The sequence below is a fragment of the Parasteatoda tepidariorum genome, chromosome 6 (genome assembly GCF_043381705.1).
Source record: "Parasteatoda tepidariorum isolate YZ-2023 chromosome 6, CAS_Ptep_4.0, whole genome shotgun sequence".
Taxonomy (NCBI): Eukaryota; Metazoa; Arthropoda; class Arachnida; order Araneae; family Theridiidae; genus Parasteatoda; species Parasteatoda tepidariorum.
The window spans coordinates 41,688,850-41,708,487 of NC_092209.1; the positions used below are offsets into that span (position 1 = coordinate 41,688,850).

Sequence of the window (19,638 nt, forward strand, 5' to 3'; positions counted from 1 at the left end):
TCAGTTCAATGAAGATATTTTCTACCTCAAATGAAATGAAACACAAACTTTCAACTAAAAGTTCTAATATATATGTTAATACACATCAATGTTTTCTATTATAACTATTTAATATCATTTAATAACTATTTAATATCAAAATAACTGAAATTTCTTTGATTTTGAACATTAAATTGAGTTTTGATCAGATGGCTTTCCTCCAGTATGCCTTTTTTTCTCATTATTTTGCCTGCTGTTCCATCATGGAAGATGCAGTCTAACCAAACATATATTTCTGTCTTATAAAATTTTATTCTTTTTGAATAGCGTTCTAACTTTTCAGGGTTCAATATATATATTTTTTTGTTTACTTATCTCAGATTTGCTTTATTATAATTAAGATATAAAAGTTAATTTTAAGCTTAATGTTGATTAATTTAGAAATTTGCACACTGAGGACTTATTTCCTGATTGCAAGGAATATTAACCGAATTTTAAAGTCTAAAAATATATGTTTTATTCTGATGAACATCTTTTTGATTCTTGCCAGTGTTTCATTTAATTTCAATATAATTAATGCCCTTTTTGAAAGTAGTACATGTATTCAAATGATAAAACTTTATTTTTAGGAAATTGTGAAAAGCCATGTTTCTAGTTTGCCAACTTCAATGATGGTCATGAAGGACTCTCTTTTAGATGATGATAAAGATAGAAAGCCTCCTTTTGCAAAACCTGATGTCTTAAATATGATACCCTATAAACCTCGCCAAATATGCCGTAAGTGGATGCAGTTTCAATCATGCAGTTACTCTAGTGCTATTACTACATACTTCTTTTGGACAAATTTTGTGGGAATGTATATGTGAAGGGCATGAATATGAATCTAATGTATATGTTACCATAATTGTATGCATTCCAACATTCCATAGCATGTCTAGTTCTTACATAGAATACGTAAATTTGAACAAAAAATGTATGAAATGATTAGTATTTTGCACATTGTATAAGTAATATACTTCATTCATATATGCTCATATGTCATACTATTTCTATAAAAGCCAGGTATTCGAGCTAACAATTTATAAAATCCTAACCTTTTTACATTGATGGTAATGTGTTAAGTATCTCTTTGAATTTTTGTTTATGGTTGAAGATCTAGTTTAAATCTACTAAAAAGTGAATTAATGGTTACATAATTTCATTAAAAACTATTTTATTCAATATTGCAGGATTCAAAGTTATATTGTCGTTTTTATATTGTAATGTCTTTAAGATCCTTGTTTATTTTTTGCAGCTACTAAGGCACACCCTGTTCCTGGTGGCGTGTTTCCCCCTCCTCCATCTGCATCATTTTTAATGACTTTATTACCTCCTCCGACATCATTTCAAGTAAGCTTTGCCATTTATATACACTCTATAACAAAAAAATCGACGCACCAAGAAGAAGTTGTCCGATCGAAACGAAAATTTGTGGATAGAAGACACTGTACAGAATAGTAAATGATTAAAATTTCAGAACAATTGAATTATTTATTGCAGAGTTACAGTAACAAGTTCAATAAGGTGCTGACCCGCCTCTTACCTGGATGCAAGCTGCCACACGGCGTGGCATAGGCCGATAAAGCTCCCTGATGGTCTCTTGTGGTATATCCTGCCAAATTCGATCCAATTGTCGAACGAGGTCATCAACATTCCGTGCCAGATGCAATCGCTTTCCCATCATAACCCAGACATGCTCGATGGGAGAGAGATCTGGTGATCTGTCAGGCCAAGGAAGAGTTTGACAAGCTTGCAGACAGTTCATAGCAACACATGCCGTATGTGGTCTGGCATTGTCCTGCTGAAAAACCAGCCCAGGGTGCTGCAAAAGGAACGGTAGCAAAACAGGTCTTAGGATGTCGTTGACGTACCGCTGTGCAGTAAGTGTACCTCTAATGACGACCAAGGGGGTCCGCTGTCAAAGGAAATGTCACCCCAGTCCATAATGCCTTGTTGAGGGCCGGTGTGGCGTGCAATAGTGAAAGCAGGATCCCCCCTCTGTCCTGTGTGTCTCCAAACACGTCTTTGATGATCGTCAGGACACAGTTGGAAGCGGTATTCGTTGCTAAAGACTAGATCCCCAGTCGTCATCATTGCAGCCTGATCGAGCGTCGATTCTGCGCGTCTTAGTGCGTCGATTTTTTTGTTATAGAGTGTATTTGTCATTATGATTTCAACTGCTGTTTAACTCTTATTTACTCTGCTATATGTCCCAATAATAATTTTAATTCTATGATATTGAATATACTCATAAAAAATTATTCTGTCATTTCTAGTTTTGTCATTCTGGAGAAATTAAATTTGAGTAGAGTTCCCATAAATTATCATACGACATAGCTCATGTCATTTTCATCATAAGTCTTACCGGGGGAAAAAGTCCAAATTTATTTTTTTGAGATTATGTTACAAATTTGTAATTGAAAAAAATTTATACATTCGTTAACACTTATTGATAATATTATTATCTTTCATATATAAAATAAGCATTTCTCAACTTTTTTTCCCCATTAGGAATTTTGATGGGGTGATATATAATTTAACTAAAACTTATTAATTTTTTGTAACTTTAATGGGGGCTTTTTTTTATTACCTAAAAGTCTAATTGTGAGATCAGTTTAGTAAATTAAATTGTAAATTGTTTCATTTTTGGAGCAGGCAAAAAGGGAGTTAATCACTTTTTGAACATATTTGAATCCCCACCTTGATATCATTTTCCCTTAGTGCCTGCAGATTGCATTTGAAATTTTGTAAAATTTAGACTTAGTATTATTAAAAATATGATGTTATGGATTTTTGTTTGTTTGATGCACACCGAATTCAATTTTCAATGGAGCTGTTAATATTCTATTTATTTTTAGGGTCCTTTTGCTGGCGTTGATGATGTGATGAAAGTAGTCAAATTGTGGAGACCCCCAGAAAATGGTATGTCTTGTGAACTTGTACTTTTCATTTAAAAGAAACTTCATTAATGACAACAGCAACAAATAATGACTAGAAATATTTTACTTAAAAAAAAAAAATAAATGAATATTTGAAGATCTTATCGAATGAAGATTTTAAATAATATTTTTGGAAGAAGGAAAATTTCTCATGGAGCGACTATTTTATTCTTACAGTATAAATTTATTTTGCCTTAAATTTTGCAAATGCCAGTACTATTCGGGAACTCCTTTAGACTAAAAGTCTGGTACTGTCTGTGAGAACTCCTTTAGACTAAAAGTCTGGTACTGTCTGTTGCTATGGTGACAAGAGAGAGCATATTTCTAATGGGGGTTCATTGGAGTAATGAAGGAGTCGATAGGCCTCAAAACTAAAACTCTCACGAGTACCTGTGCCAATATCAAGGCAAAACTATTCACCCCACACTCCTAGCCAAAGTGACTTACACTCGTAACCTTAGTACCCGTTATCACTCGAGACTGATCTCTGGAGGCGTTCTCCTGATAGCCGCACAATAGATAGTCGGATTTCAAATGTCAGTACTAAAAGACAATCTTTGAGTGTTTTCAAAGTGGAAAGAGATCCAAATGTATTTGGCAATAGCCTCTCTTTTTGACAGCAACTTAAAATAAGAGTGCAAGTGCTTTGAGGTTTGACGTTTTAATAACTATTCGGAGAAATAGATATTGATAGTTGCAAGTAAAAAATAAAAGTGAGAAAAAACCTTTGTATCCTATTGTCAAAGCATAAACTTTAAAGCTGGTTTGCTCCAATCCACTAAAACATTGTTGAAGAGCTTCATCCAAACAGCTCTTCATTTGTTTGTGTGAAAGATAGCATAGATGAAGATAATATAAATGTGTAAATAGTGCTGTTTCTAAAAACTTTATTTTGCAAATTTTTTGATCTTAGTTGCATTGATTTTCATAGTATCACGCTTCATGAAATTAACAAAAAAGTGGAAGATTCATTATTCTTTGACATCCATGTACCATTCTAAATGTCAAAATAAGAATTGACAATTCTGATATTGAATTAAGTTGAATTTCATATTTATATGGAGGATTATTTTCCTGTTACTGTAACGGAAAATTGATAGCTAGTATTTTATTTTAGTATGAAATACATGTATGAGGTCACCCCCTCGAGCCATTAAGAACTTTAACATACATAAACATACCTATTTTTTGATGGATATGCATTTCTGACCCCCTAACTATAGGTTATAGCCACAATCTGGGAAATATGGTCCCCATAGTTTTATCAGGAGAGCGATCCAAAGTTTGGACCCCTATAGCATATTTTGCCAGATCTCGAGAACTTTTTAAGCAAATTGAAAAATTTCTGCTCGCAATTAACAAATTCATTTATCCGAAGATAATTTCTTGAAAAATGTAACAGTTAGTAAATACTTATTATTTTTTATTATTTTATTTAACAATGGTTGAAAAATTTTGAAATTGTTAAGTATACAATTTATACATAATTTTAAAGGATGTAATTTTATATGGAAAAATTCAAAATTGCGAAATTGGTCGAATAGTACCTGAGATCAGATTTTAAAAAAGCCATATATTTAAAATTTGATATATTTAAAAGAACTATTGAACCGATTTCGCTCAAATTTTGCATTTTGCAATGCAAAGTTATGTTCTGTAAAATGATGTAAAAATTTTATACCTTACAATTAAAAATAATTTTCGACTATTATTAAACAAAAAAATAAAAAATTATAGATCTTTACAAAAAGTTATATTTTTCAGGGAATTATCTTTGGATAAACGAATTTTATAATTGTTGGCAATATTTTTTTAATTTGCTTAAAAAATTGTCAAATATGCCAAAAAACGCAAAACATAAAATTTACATTAAGGGGTCCAAACTTTGACCTGACGAAACTATGGGGAATATGTTTCCCAGATTGCGGCTAGCGCTTATACTCGTATTTTGGGGATCCGAAATCCGAATCAGTTGAAAAAAATATGTTGTTCAGAGAAAATATGTTTTTGTGTCTGATTTAGTGACTTTAAAATATCGTCTGCACTAATTAATTAGCACATTTAAGGTCACCCCCTCAAACCATCAAGATTGAGTTCTAGAACGCAAAGATCCGATCATTAGACTTAAATGTTATTCAGGGTGGTTCGTTCTTTTCCTTTTTAGCACTGTATACATATTAATCTGTGCACAAGCTTTTGTAATAATATGGTGTCCTTTTTATTATAGCTCCCCACCCTATGGAAAATGGTGTGTCAAAAGATATGGAAAAATACTTTGAGCATGCCATTAAAGCCATTTCTGGGGAAGGCAAAAAAAGAAAAATTGGTGTTGATGGTGTTCCTGAAGATAGCGATGACGAGGATGGTGGCATGGTCCCACCAGTGAAAGATGTTTATCGTGCTAGGCAACAAAAGAAAGTGAAGTAAATATAAGAATTAAAATCACAATGTGTACATAATTTTTCAACATAGTCATTTTACATATTTGCCTTCATCGCTCAAAATTGTCACACCCGGGCATTCATTCCATGTTCATGTATATTGTATTTGAATTTTATTTTGTTTTTCATGAACCGACATGTAACCCTTCATTAACTCATTTATATTGTTTTGTTATTGTTCTGTAGTTGAATGTATGATACTGAAACATTTTATTCATTTGTAGAAAAGTAGCGGATTAAATTTTGTACGTGTAATAAATTTTTTATTCTGATACTTGGTTGTATATCTTATTGAAATGACTACACCTGTACCTTTGATATCTGTAATTAGGGTAAACTCAAAATTTTGTCACATTTGTAGTACTTGTATCTTTAAATAGTTTCATGCCTAAAACATACAAAATTATAAATGATGTTGGTCAGGATGATGATATCCATGTTCACAAGTAATATCAGAACATTGTGATAATTTTTTTTATTTGGGTGTGTAAATTTTTCTTTTTCTTATGCTGGCGGGATATGACAATGCTGGAAAGTGACGTTGTTTGACACCAATACAATGATGCAAGTACTAAATGATGTTAATTTGCACCATGTGACTCTCAGATATTTTTGTAAATTTAATTAATATCAGTTTGTGAACATGTTTTTTATTATGAACCTTAAGAAATCAAAGTTATAAAATTTACTTTAGTCCTAATTTATTTTACTAGTGTTAATGCAAGTACATTAAGTAATAAACTGAATTGTTTATTTTAACGATTTTATTGAAATATTTGTTATATTTAAGTATGCACAGCTCTTAATATAACAATAAACCTTTATAAGTAATCATTTACTTACAAAACTTCTCATAATTCATTACAGTATGGATGGATGCAAGTTTATGAACAATGTCAATGAGTAAGATAGTTTATCTGCTGCAAGATGAATGCTTTAAGTTACATAAATATTCAGATAAATGCTTATTAGATTTACATTACAATTCTCTTTAGCATGGCACAAATCATTTACAAGGAAAATTAATTTTCTAAAAAATAAATAAAAGAAATTGACTAAAATATTGTTATCTTTCTAATTTAATATTCAGCACATATAGTTACACAAAAAATATCCCTTAATTTTTTTAGTATGAGGTGCGGCTTTAAAACAACCCACAACGATTAAATCACTTATTGATTGTTTTTCATAATTTTAACATAGTCTCTTTTAACCTTCATATTTGAATGCAAATTTTTCATTCTTCAACACAATGTTAAAAATTATTTTTTTGAAAGCATATTTATCCAGATTTTCTTTGCAACTTTGATTATTTCAAATCTGTTCAATGCTTTTATAGAAAAAAAGTGCGCTGGACTCAAGTTAAAAGGGGAAGTGTATCAGCTTTTATGCGATCGTGAGTCTGATTTTTCTCTGTGGCTTTGCCTGCTAGCTTTAGCAGGACGTATGGGAATGGCCTTCATGCCTTAGGTGGCCCTACCAAGGAGCTAATCTCCCAGCATAGTGTGCCCATTCTGCGAGCATTCTAGTTCAAATACTGTATTGATTTTATGTAAAACAAATTTTTTTTACAAAACCTCTTCTATACATTCTGGAAGCTTATGGAACTGGTCTAGTTTGGTTAGACCACTTGGACAAGAAACAACAAAATTGTAATAAAAAAACTTACTACTCTTAGTACATAGGCAAAAAAAGAAAATTTGATTTGTAAAACAAGTCGTAGTTTTCATAACAGGCAATGCTGTGATTTCTATAAATTAAGTTAAGCATAATATCTTTGACAAAGCATCCATCCTGATTAATCGATTTAGCACCATGTAGACTTCTGTTATGGCTAAATTATCATTGATCGCAGATTTGAAACTTGTGAAGTTGTCAAAGAAAATTCAATAAAACCATGAACATGCTTTCAAAAATGCTTTGCAGCATTGCTTCAATTAAGGTAAAGTAATGAAGGAATTGTGGAGGAAAATTATATTAAAGGGCATTATAATGAAAATATAAAATGACAAAATAAAGGAATTTTTGTTACTTATTCGATTTTTCAATGCCCACACCTCATTTTTATTCAAAAATTGAGAATTATATTAAAAATCTTTATATGCACCATATTTTCTGAGAAATTAGGAGTCCTTCCTCAAGATGATGTCGATGATAATTTGCAATGAACAGAAAATTAACAAACATCCTATTTTAGCATAAATTAAAGGCAACATTATTTATATACATCGTACGAAACAATTTGAATTTCGCATTTTTGAAAATTAATATTTTTTTATTTTAATTTTTGACTAGCTTGCCACTCTTTCTTTCAAAGAATGCTTTTAGTTTTCAAAGTGCAAGTCATTTAAAGCTCATCCCATAATTCTAAAAATTCAGAAATGAAATGGAGGTACTTTCAGAAGCTACACATCCCCAAAAAGAATAATTAAAAAAGATTGATCTCACACTGCCTGTACAGGCAGTACCAGTACAGGCAGTGTGAGATCAACTTTTTACTTTGTAATTGGTTACCTTAGCACCAGTTATCTTATTGACCTATACTTCTTTTTTATTTTTAAACTAGGTTAAAATAACTTGCTTCATACTGTTCAGGAAAAGAAAGGCCGTAACAACTTTAGGATTTCCTTTTGGACTATCAATTATGTTATTGTCCCTTTCTTGACGAATTTTGGCATTTGATGGCTAAAATGGGCATTTTGGCCACTATCTCATGTTTCTTTTTTTTTAGAATACTTATACGAGTGTAGCAGTTTCAGTTATTATATTACTGAAATTATTTTTTAAATTTATTTTAGTAAAAATGTAAGCTTGGTAGTATTTAAAAGTTTAGAGGACAATTAGTCCCTGTTACCCTTTAGGTAATCATAATTATTACAAAATCTTTGCTTCACAATCTAGCTCTTGATGGAACTAGTGGGACTTCGAGTGTGACCTCAGTCTGTTTGACATAATCTGAACAACTGAACTAGGGTTAATTTTTTGTTGGTAAATACCTAAAATAGGTTTCTAAGTTAGGATATTTTGAGTTGTGTAGCTTCTGCAGTAGTTAAGATTATTTTTCTTTTGCCAGCAATAAGGTAAGTACTTCGGAGTGAGATTATTGAGTTTTATATCCTAAAAGTGATCAAGATAAAGAGGGCTTAACCTCCTTATCAATCAAAGGCTGATCATCACTTGTTGTGCTGTTTGTGCCACACAGTGGCATTTGTTGTAACACAACTGGGTCCGTGACACTATCTTCATCATCCTGTAGTCTTTGATTTACTTTGCGCCGGACAAGAACCTTTGTCCTTTCGTTGAGGACATCGTCCTCTTCGTCAATATCTGCATCATCTGCTCCAGATGAGGCCTCATCACCACTGAGAGCCAGTTTGCCTAGTGATCCGTGAGGTGACCACATGGGGGTTCTACTGGAGTCAGGGGACCTGTTCATTATGGTGGCCTCACTTCGACAGTAAGGAATGGGCCTTGAGGTGCATGGGTATGGTGTCAACTGACCGCTCTGACTTTTGTAACACAGAACTGTTTTCTGACTTGAATTCTGTGTGCTTTGACTAGACAGGGATCTTAGGAAATTAGGCAAGTTCTTCAGGGAGATTTTCTTGAGGGAATTATCAGAGACCGCTTTCCGCTGCCTCGAGAACAGTTTAAAGTCAATCCCCAGGTTGGACATACTCCGGGATTTATTTTTGGAAATGTCGTCACTGCTGACGTGTACAGATGGAGATACTCTTGGTTTGTGGTGATCTTTGCGACGTGGTGCTGATGCAGTGAACCCTCCGTAACGAGTTGTAGATCCACTTGGTCTGGAAAAAAAATGTTAACAAGGAGAAATTGCATAAAAAGAACTACACAAATTTGAGAACAGTACGGCAGGACGTATTCGTTTTGTTCATAAGCAGTATTGGAAAATCGCACACTAAACTATTGTGTTTGCGATCATCTCTATAATCAACGTGAGAACAGCAAAAATGTTTTTTTTTTAAATTAATTGTGTTGAAACGAAATGTTAACAAGGAGAAAATGCATAAAAAAGAACTACACAAATTTGAGAACAGTACTGCAGGACGTATTCGTTTTGTTCTTAAGCAGTATTGGAAAATCGCACACTAAACTATTGTGTTTGAGATCATCTCTATAATCAACGTGAGAACAGCAAAAATGTTTTTTTTAATTAACTGTGTTGAAACGAAATGTTAACAAGGAGAAAATGCATAAAAAAAAACTACACAAATTTGAGAACAGTACGGCAGGACGTATTCGTTTTGTTCTTAAGCAGTATGGGAAAATCGTACACTTAACCATTGTGTTTGAGATCATCTCTGTAATCAACGTGAGGACAGTATAACAGAAAAAATGTTTTTAATTTTTTTATTTTATTAACTGACGTTTTTTTAATACTAAATTTGAATAAGTTTTAAGCTCTCACTCTCTTTTTTTAAATGTGTGCAAATGCTTTTCCTTATTATTTTAATTTAGTCTTTACTAGACAAAAAACAATCATTTAACTTTTCCTTATAAGTCGCAAACTGGTTTCTACCTGAACTTATGAAAATAGTTTACTGGAGGGGCCTAAAAGAATATGTATTGGTGTTTTTTTAATGTTTATTTTTTTATTACAGTTTGATCAGGCATTTAATTTTTAAGAAACCTTATTTGTAAGTGTGTCGAATATTTTAAGCAGCAACTGACTCCATTTAAAATAATTGTACTTAATGGGAGTTTTTCTTGAATTCTAGCTATGCTGCGACCAGTAAAGTGCTTATTGCTTTACATTTGAAATATTTACCGTTTTGAGTTTTGCCTTTGACACGAGTTTTATCTTCATTTACATTTTTTATTTACCTTGAGTTACTCGTACATCATAACTATTAATTGTTTTAAAAATTTACTTGAACTATGGCAGTTTTTGATGCTTAACTGTTTCTTTATAACAAAAAACTACTTCCTTATAACATATTACTTTATAACATTTAGAGATTTTTATCTCATTATTTTGCTGTTTCTTTACAAAAAAATTACTAATCAAATATTTTATAAACGCTTGTTTTCTTTTCATAATTTGTTCAATATATTGTTATTAAAAATTTTATATTTTCCTTTTAAACAGCGCCATTTCTACTTTATTGGCATTTTACTTACATAAGTTTCATGAAGGCAACCGTAAAATTAAATAAATGATGAATTATATGTTGGGTTTAAATGTAACCAAAGATTTCAAAACTTATCACTGCTAACAAAAAGTGCTAACTAGCGGAACTCCTTTAATTCTTCTACGGAACCATAGGGTTCCACGAAACACCTTTTGGGAACCACTGAGGTAAAGACTACTATTGTCTTTTTTTTTTTTTAACACTGGATTGCCTAAGGAAGTCATTTTGACTGCTTTTAATTTCAATTAGAAAAACAAGGACGTATATAATGGCACAATTTCTTAGAATTTTGTGACTTTTTGTACAACATATAATTTACTAATAACTTGTTATATAACTGTAAATAATATAAAAAATTTTACAAATTAATTTTGAACAAATTTATTTACGCATTCACAATCCAGTCATTTTGACTGCTTTTAGGCTATATAGGTACATACTAATTTTGCGTCTTTCTAGTGTTAATAACGGCAGGCACTGAACTTTCGTTCTTCGCTTAAGAAGATGCCGAAATTTAATTTAAAATATGAATTTATACTTAAAAAGGCAGATGGCGTAAATCTTTATTTAAAAGCATTTAAAAATAAAACCAAAAAAATAATTGACGCAGGTTAAATTTGATTCAAAAGTAATACGATAAATGTTAGCAAAATGTACCACTCCAGATTAATTAGTCAAAACAGAAACTTTCGTAAATTTTTAAGGATTTAAAAAAATAGTATGCATTTATGTAGTAAATATATGCATTTATTTAATAGTATACATTTATTTAATAGTAATATTCATGCAGGAATTTCTGCAGAGTTCCTTTGCAGACAAATTTCGTCCCACCATCTCGCTAGTTTTATTCTTTTTTTGGTACAAAGAGGTTCATAACTAATTAGCTTGGATGGCCATGAATAATAAAAAGTCAAAACTTTCATATAGTATTAGTTTCTACTAGTAAGTATTTATTTTAAGTGTAAAAAGCTTAAAGACTAATTTAAAACAATAGGAAAATGTTTACGCAAGCTCCGAAATTTTGCAACAGTTGTACTTATAAAAGTATGAATGTAAGTGATCCCTATTAATTAAAAACGGTTTATAAAGTAAGTAAACAGATTTTCACTTTTAGCAACAGCCATGAATTTTAAATACAAATTTTCAATAAATATTCCATAAAATTACCTTGAGACATTAACACGATTTGTTGAGGTAGGGCATTCTTTTTCAATGAGAGTGGAACATAGCAAATCATAATCTTCACTTGGTTGTTCAGATAGTGAGGTGTCGGCTGTTTCTTTGCCAGAGTCTGTCTTTCTGTCATCCGTGGATCTATCAGTGGATAAGGCTTGATCATCTTTGGATGTGTTCACCTCGCTGCTATCTTCATGGCTTGTTTCAACCAAACGATTAAAGAAGCAGTTGAACTTGTCTTCCAGTTCTTTGCTCTTGAATCTGCCAGGAGTAACATAAATATCACTGAACACTTTTGACACAGAATTTTCACACTTTTTTCATTATTTTGTATAAATTTTGGTTAAAATAAGTGAAAAACATTATATGTAGCTTTTTAATAATTAGTGGTTATGAAATGCAGTCGGACACCAATTTATCGAATTCACAGGGACCGAAAATATTATTCGCTAAATCGGGGATAATTCGTAATATCGGGGGCAAAATAGAAATAGACTAATCTTATGGAAAATTAGAACATCTCTAATGACACGAAATAAATAGAAATCTTACACTTTTTATTCAGGTACTTAAAATACAGCGAATGATTACGCTCTGATTAATTTGAAATTTTAAAGCATTTCGTGAGTTTGTTTATTACCTGCATTTCTTACTTTAAAAAGTTCTTTCTTGACGTCATGAAGAGAAGAAAATACTCCTTCTTAAAACATCGTACTGCATTAGGTAAGTTTTCGCTGTTTCCAAACCTTGCAGAGCATCAGAAATAAGTTACAGTTTTTACTGGAAATTGATTATCATCGACTTCTGTGTCAGAGTCACTATTCATTGATTCCTATAAAACGACTTCATTAACTTCGTAAAACTCGTTAAATAGCGAAATTCGGTAAATAGGGGTTCGTTAAACTGGGGTTCGACTGTACAGAGTGAAACACCGGTTGTCTTTTTCTTCGATAAAGGAAAAATCTTCATGACACCGCTCATTTCCAAAAAATACATTTTTAAATTTACACTTATTTGTAGTTGATTTAAGAGAAACAGTTATTCTTCGTTGAATTTTTTTTAATTAACAAACTCAATTATTGATAAATTTTTAAATCTGAATCAAAAAACAAATTAAAACTTTCTTTTTGGATTTTAAATTTTAGTAAAAATTTTACTCCGATGATCTAACAGATTTTTTTAGTAGCTATTAGACTGTTTTTAATAATTAAAAAATACCAATATATACTTTTGCTTGTAATTAGAGCGTCTGAAAAAAATGTATAAAAGGGTCACCGGTGTCTTATCTGCTCAAAGGGTTAACACGTTCAGCATTATGTTTTTCTTTTACATTATCTTTTTAAACTTCACTAAAAGGAATCTATGTATTTTCTTGACTATTAGATAAACGAGCGAGCACTTTTTTTCCAGTTTGCAGTTTCAGACCCATGTGTCATTGGATACATGTTTTGAAATTTTTTTTTATAATTTTCTGCTTTCTTATGTCATAAAATCCAAGAGGAAAACTTCACAGATTATTCGGAAAGATCTTTTAAGAATTGTTTGCTCGACCCCTCCCCGGGGATTTAATGGTGTAATTTAGATTATTGGATGGTTATTATTGTGGTTAGGAACGTGTGTCAAATGATACAACTGTTTTAAAATCGTAAACACAGAGCCCTCTTTTCAAGGCCCTAGACTTCAAGGGAAATAGATCCCTTGAGAAATTCCATATTAGAGTTTAAGAAATTAAGAAGTTCCATAATAGAGAGTTATAGAATGGACAACTAGTCAAATTTTTATTTTGTGAAGTAGCTAAATTGACTGTTAACTGAGCTTAAGCTAAAACGTAAATAATTTCCTCATAAAAGCCACTTTTTTTTTCTGAACGTAAACAAAAACCAGTTTTGAAGAGTGATAAGGGATTTTCCCTTCCTCATAAATACACAAAACAAAGCTCGTTACATAACAGAACCGATTGAACCTCTTTTCTTGTTTCCGAGATCGCCTTACTTATGATTCAAACATAAACATCAAACCAAAATAGTTAAGAGGCTCCACCCCGTTCACGCGGTGGATAGTCCTGCAAATATTCCATCAAATATCTATCTTATTATCTGTCACACTTTGTATAAGAAAGGCAAATATCTAACCTTAAGGAAGGGAGAGTCTCTCTTCTGCCACAAGTTGAACAAACTCCTTTTTTGGCAGTAGGGACAGGTGGCAATTGATTTTTCCTCATGATTGCCATTTCTGTTGGGCCTCCCCTGTACATCGATGGCCTAGGAGGATGAGAGGCCTCTTCCATTATAGCACCTTGACGACACAACCGCGGCTTCTCACGAAGATTGGCAATGGTAACTCCTCGCGTGAATCTGTTTTGCAATTCACCGTTGGGACCACCTATTGCTTTCCGATAGCTGGTATTCAAAGCAGCACGCTCCTTAATGCTGGAACCAGGCCGAGAACTAGAAGCATCGCTACTTACACTAGACCTAGAGAGCCTAAAATTGGGAAGAAGCATTTAATACAGAACAGAGGCTATACTAAGTTAAGAAACAGAGGCTATACTAAGTAATGAAATAAGCAAGTTTATAAAACCAATTGAACATGTTTCAAGTTAGTTAACCGAAATGGGAATTTGAAATATGGTCTTCGGCAACAGTACAAAAAATTTTAGTTTGTTATAAACAATTTTGTTTAAGTTACTAACAGGTTACTTTATTCAATGGTTAGCGAATTCACTTCTTCTCTTCTTTCTCTCCTGATTCAGTCATTCATTCACGTGCGAAATCAAGAGCCATAGGTCAATTCGGTACCTACACTTCAAGAAGAAGAGGATCACTGATACCCACACCTGTGACCTATGATATCACCTATCATGTTTATAAGCAAAATTAAAGTTGAGTTAAGTTTCTCCATACAAGTTGGAATTTTAATTAACGTGAAGTTAATTAAATAGAGTGCCGTATCGCACATAAAATTTGTTGGAATAAAACTTTTTCACGTCTACGTCATTTACTTAACTTGCATTTATTATTTATTTATGTATTTTATTGTAACCGGATTATATTTTTGTTTTGTGTACCTGGCAACTTCAATGCATAATTAGTTTATGTTCCACGCAGCTTCGTGCCTGTCTTTACGTTAAATAAGAAATATACAGTGAAAGTATTGAAATCTTTGTGAAAGAATCTTGGTAAAAGTATATAGAATGCGTCACTTAAGAGAACCTGATGGGCTTAAGTTACTCGAAATAGAATGGAAAGAACAGTTGTTAAAGTAAACAAATGTCACGTTTCAACAACCAATCGGGATCGAGATACCAACAGTACGTCACGTCAGGTATCCCATTACAATATATTCGTTAGTAAGCTAAATGAAAAGCAAACAAATTATCTGTCTTCATAAAAAAGGAAAAAATAAGACATTTGTTTAATGTTATATGACAGTTGAAAAGTACAAAATAATGCTACATCAAGAATCTTTGTACAAACGATCGCCATAGTAAATGACACTCGTCTAATATTAATAGACCTTGGCTTAAGACCGTGTCTCTCTACAGACTGAAAAAGATTTATAATCTTATGCCAATGAACTTAGAAATAGCTAAAAAATAGCTTCATAAATATTTTAAATAAGTGCCGATTTATGTCGAGAATTATATCATGGTTTACTTTTACCTGAAAGTTGAAGTCGAAGATGAATCTTGCCTGCTGCAAGAATTGCTGGAGTCTTGAGATGATTTCTGCGTGCTTCCTGTCCAAGAATTTCTCCGCGCACCTTTTTCCAGCAATCGAAGAGGAAAATTTCCTTGTCTCCAACTGTCCGAGCGCGAAGAAAAATTGTCACTAGAAATGCTGGAGCCTCTCTTTTGCATGGGATCCGGTCTTCCGCGACGTTGTGCGTACGCAGCCGCTCGAGGATTGGGATATTCATTCATATTGGTTTCTCTTCTAGTAAACTGAAACATTAAATAACGTCTAGCTAAGCTCCTCCAGCGAGCTTCAGTCAAAACAGGAGTTTCAGAGTATTTGGCGGCATAGGAAGCTTTTATGTGAGCACCACACTGACACACTGGTTGACTATCATAAGCTGCTTGGGCGCCACCACTCTTTCTCTCACCAGCTGAATTGGTGTTAGCTGGTGTATGTCTGTTTGAGAAGTTCGAGCTGTGCCTGCATCGGCCTATACCCCTGGTCACCCTAGATTCTTCTATTCGTTTACATATCAAAACACATTCCTTCTTAAACTGTTTCGTGAAAATGGCGTACAAAAATGGATTGGCGCAACTGTTCAAAGGTAAGACAAATATTGTAAACACTTTGGCTTCTTCTAGAGATATAAGATTGGCTCCAAATACTGCAGTCAGTGAAAAGAAAGCAATGGGAGCCCAGCACATAAAGTCTGTTATCACTAATAAGGCCATCCTTTTGGCTATTCTGGTGTCATTGGAGTTCCATGCCTGGGAGCCCCGTATGACCCAATACATTTTGAGGTAGCAGCCCATGAGAGTCAAAAAAGCCACGCCATTAATTAAAATGAGGAACACAACGTAAGAAAGTGACCATGGGTCTTCGGTTTCGAATGGAAGGCATACAGCAAATTTGCGATAATCACTAATTCCAAATAAGGGAAGAATAGCCATCAGTAGTGCGAAGGTCCAGCCTGCGCTCATGATGTAACCAGCATGTTTTAGCGACAATCTTTTGTTTAAGTGCATTGCGTGAGTGATTGCATAGTTCCTTTCCAATGTTATGACAGCTAAAGTATACACAGATAGTTCACTGCTTAGAACTCCAAGAAATCCAGCAATTTGGCAACCGGAGGACATCTGCCATTGGATGGCATACACCTTAAACCAAGATATAACATGTCATGTACTTTTATGAAAAAAAAAAAATGGAAATACAAGATTTTTATACAGATGTTTTACAGAAGTGTCACATTTAATATAAATTTATATTAAACAACGTAATATTCAGCATCAATTTACATCGTAAAGCAATACCAAAAACCAATTTAAGTAAAAACGAATAATAATAGATTTTTTTTAATAACTAAATTTGTGCTAGCAATTAAAAGTTTATATCTATTTTTACCACCGAGTCGACTTCATTGAAAAGTAATCTGAAACCGTATAATGCATAGCTGTGAGAACGAGAGAGAGATACAAGATTTTTAAATGTAACTAGATCAACCAAAAACACAATCACTTCAACTTTATAATTAAATTTTAATTAACGTTTAGACTAAGACACTAATTTAATTGAATTTAAAATTAAATTATTTGAAATGCCCTTACCCTAAATTCTCCAAGAGTAGAGGCATCTACCACAGCCAATATGCCTAAATAGATTCCCATGAAGAAGTCTGCCATAGCTAAATTACAGACCAAGAAGCGCGGGACATCTATTTTACTCCGGCCAAACAGCAGAACAACAACTACAACTCCGTTGCCTAACATGGCCAGTAGGAAAACAACCCATACTCCGCATCTTAAGCTCCACCATCCAAATAGATCTTCGCAAGGCATAAAAGGACCTACAAAATAGAGCAATACATTATTTGCTAAGTAAAATAAGCAAATTATACATTCGTGATTGATTTTTTAAGCAAACAATTTAGGCAAAAATCTAAAAAAATTGTATGCAAAATGCCAGACAAAACTTTTAGATCGTTAAATAAAAATTTTGAGTTGGTCTTAATATGAAACAAAACTTCTAGATCGTTTAAAAAATGAAAAAAAATTAGGAGTTTGTATTAACGTGAAATAAAGCTTTTAGATTATTAACAAAAAAAATTAAGAGTTGTTTCATATAAAACAAAACTTCTAGACCGTAAGAAACTATAAATTATGTCTGGTTAGTAAATGATTGATGACAGACAATCTATAATCATCTGACTTTGGATCATTCAATAAAAAAATAGGAGTTTGTATTAACATGAAACAAAACTTCTAGATCGTTAAATAAAAAAATAAAAAATTGGCGTTTGTATTAATATGAAACAAAACTTCTAGATCGTTAAATAAATAAAAAAAATTAGGAGTTTGTATTAATATAAAATAAAACTTCTAGATCGTTAAATAAAAAAAAAATTTGGAGTTTGTATTAACATGAAATAAAACTTCTAGAACATTAACTAAAAAAATAAAAAAATTAAAGTTGTATTAATAAAAAACTAAACTTATAGATCGCAAGTAACTATAAATTATGTCTGGTTAGTAAATAACTGATAACAGACAATCTATAATCATCTAAATATCTAGACCATCAAATAAGAAGTAAAAAATAGGAGTTGTCTTAATATGAAACAAAACTTCTAGATCGCTAAATAAATAAATAAAAAATTAGGAGCTTGAATTAACTTGAAATAAAAATTCTAGATCACTAACTAAAAAAATTAAGAGTTGTTTCATATAAAACAAAACTCATAGATCGTAAGAAATTATAAATTATGTCTGGTTAGCAAATGACTGATGACAGATAATCTATAATCATTTGATTATCTAGATCGTTAAATTAGGAAAAGAATAGGAGTTTGTATTAACATGAAACAAAACTTCTAGATCTTTAAATTAAAAAAAAATTATTAGAGTTTTTTATTAATATGAAACAAAACTTCTATATCGTTAAATAAATAAAAAAAATTAGGAGTTTGTATTAATATAAAACAAAACTTCTAGATCATAAGAAACTAGAAACTATGTCTGGTTACTGAATGACTGATGACAAACAATTTATAATCATCTGAATATAATCTTAAAAATGTGTTTATCCCCTAGATGATTGAGATATTTAAAAAAAAAAATTGATCTGCATAATTTGAGGGTGCACTTCATTTACAATACATTCATCCTGCGTTGTTAATGAGCTAAGGATATTTGAAGATTAAAATGAATATTGAGTTCAATAATGCAAAAACCTGACACGCACAGCCAGATTAAAAGGGGGACAACTAGGGTTGTAGTCTCAGGACCTATATTTTAAAGGCCCTCTTAAAGTGATCTGTAAATTTATTATAGTTATTATTATTATATTCATTATATTATATATTTATTATATTATATAATAATTATATAATATTATATTATATTTAATATATTTATGATATTATATTTATTATAGAAGTTAAAATAGATTTTTTGCAATTTTCTAAAATTTTATTAGGTATTATCAATCATAATTTGAACAATCTTCTTTAGAATCCTTAAAAAAATTTTATAATTTTTTAATGTAAAATTCGGGAAATAGGAAAAAAAATTATGGGATAAAAATTATATTTGATCGTCCTTTTGGTCTTCACCCAATTTCCTAAATCTATCTATTATCTTCTTTTTCTTTAGGTTACAAGTGCGTGGTTTGTCTAAATAATTTTCTGTGAATATCTACAAAACACTGACATTTTCCTCTGGCCAATGGTTGGAAAAAATATAACAAATTTAGTAAAAATGGAAAATTCTAATTTGCTTCTCTAGAATTTAAAAAATATGTGTTTGATAGTTCTTACTGTTATTATAGGTTTATAATTTTACACTAGATATTTTTGTTAGTGAATGTTAAATACTTAATATAATGTTTTTTAAAAGAATTTAAAATCTCAAAAAGCTTTTTTTTGGTTAAATTTTTATGAAACAATCAAGCCTGACACCTGAATTTATCAGATGCTGAATTGCTTAACAACGGGTTTCAACAGGTTTTTGATAATTTGGTATAGGTAGGGCTCTAAGCTACGCATTAGCCCCATGGTCCCATCATACTTTAATCTGACCCTGCTGACACAGTAATACTGAGCCAAAGGCAAACAACATTGCTTATTTTAAAAAACAAGATCAAACCGTGTTCTAAACTAAGCCTGTTACACAAATCAAATATAAAGGCGGCAGGTAGTAAATAAAAAATCAATGGAAGAAAATCACTAGATAAT

The 19,638-nt window shown here is 31.7% G+C and overlaps 2 protein-coding genes across 2 annotated transcripts in view; one reads left to right on the forward strand and one right to left on the reverse strand.

Moving 5' to 3' along the window:
• LOC107438966 (cleavage stimulation factor subunit su(f)) overlaps positions 1 to 5,672 on the forward strand; it is a 68,136-nt gene extending 62,464 nt beyond the window's left edge. Inside the window, exons 18-21 of the mRNA XM_016051394.3 lie at positions 609 to 756; positions 1,274 to 1,368; positions 2,877 to 2,940; positions 5,185 to 5,672. Of these exons, the coding sequence (XP_015906880.1) occupies positions 609 to 756; positions 1,274 to 1,368; positions 2,877 to 2,940; positions 5,185 to 5,384 (507 nt within the window). The 3' untranslated portion in view covers positions 5,385 to 5,672. The remainder of the gene's footprint in view (positions 1 to 608; positions 757 to 1,273; positions 1,369 to 2,876; positions 2,941 to 5,184) is intronic.
• A 472-nt stretch (positions 5,673 to 6,144) lies between these two features.
• Positions 6,145 to 19,638, reverse strand: part of LOC107438967 (leucine-rich repeat-containing G-protein coupled receptor 5) — a 186,707-nt gene continuing 173,213 nt past the window's right edge. The window contains exons 16-20 of the mRNA XM_016051395.3: positions 17,015 to 17,253; positions 15,393 to 16,564; positions 13,863 to 14,213; positions 11,722 to 11,991; positions 6,145 to 9,207 (exon numbers count right to left, since the gene is read on the reverse strand). Coding sequence (XP_015906881.1) covers positions 8,526 to 9,207; positions 11,722 to 11,991; positions 13,863 to 14,213; positions 15,393 to 16,564; positions 17,015 to 17,253 — 2,714 coding nt within the window. The 3' untranslated portion in view covers positions 6,145 to 8,525. The remainder of the gene's footprint in view (positions 9,208 to 11,721; positions 11,992 to 13,862; positions 14,214 to 15,392; positions 16,565 to 17,014; positions 17,254 to 19,638) is intronic.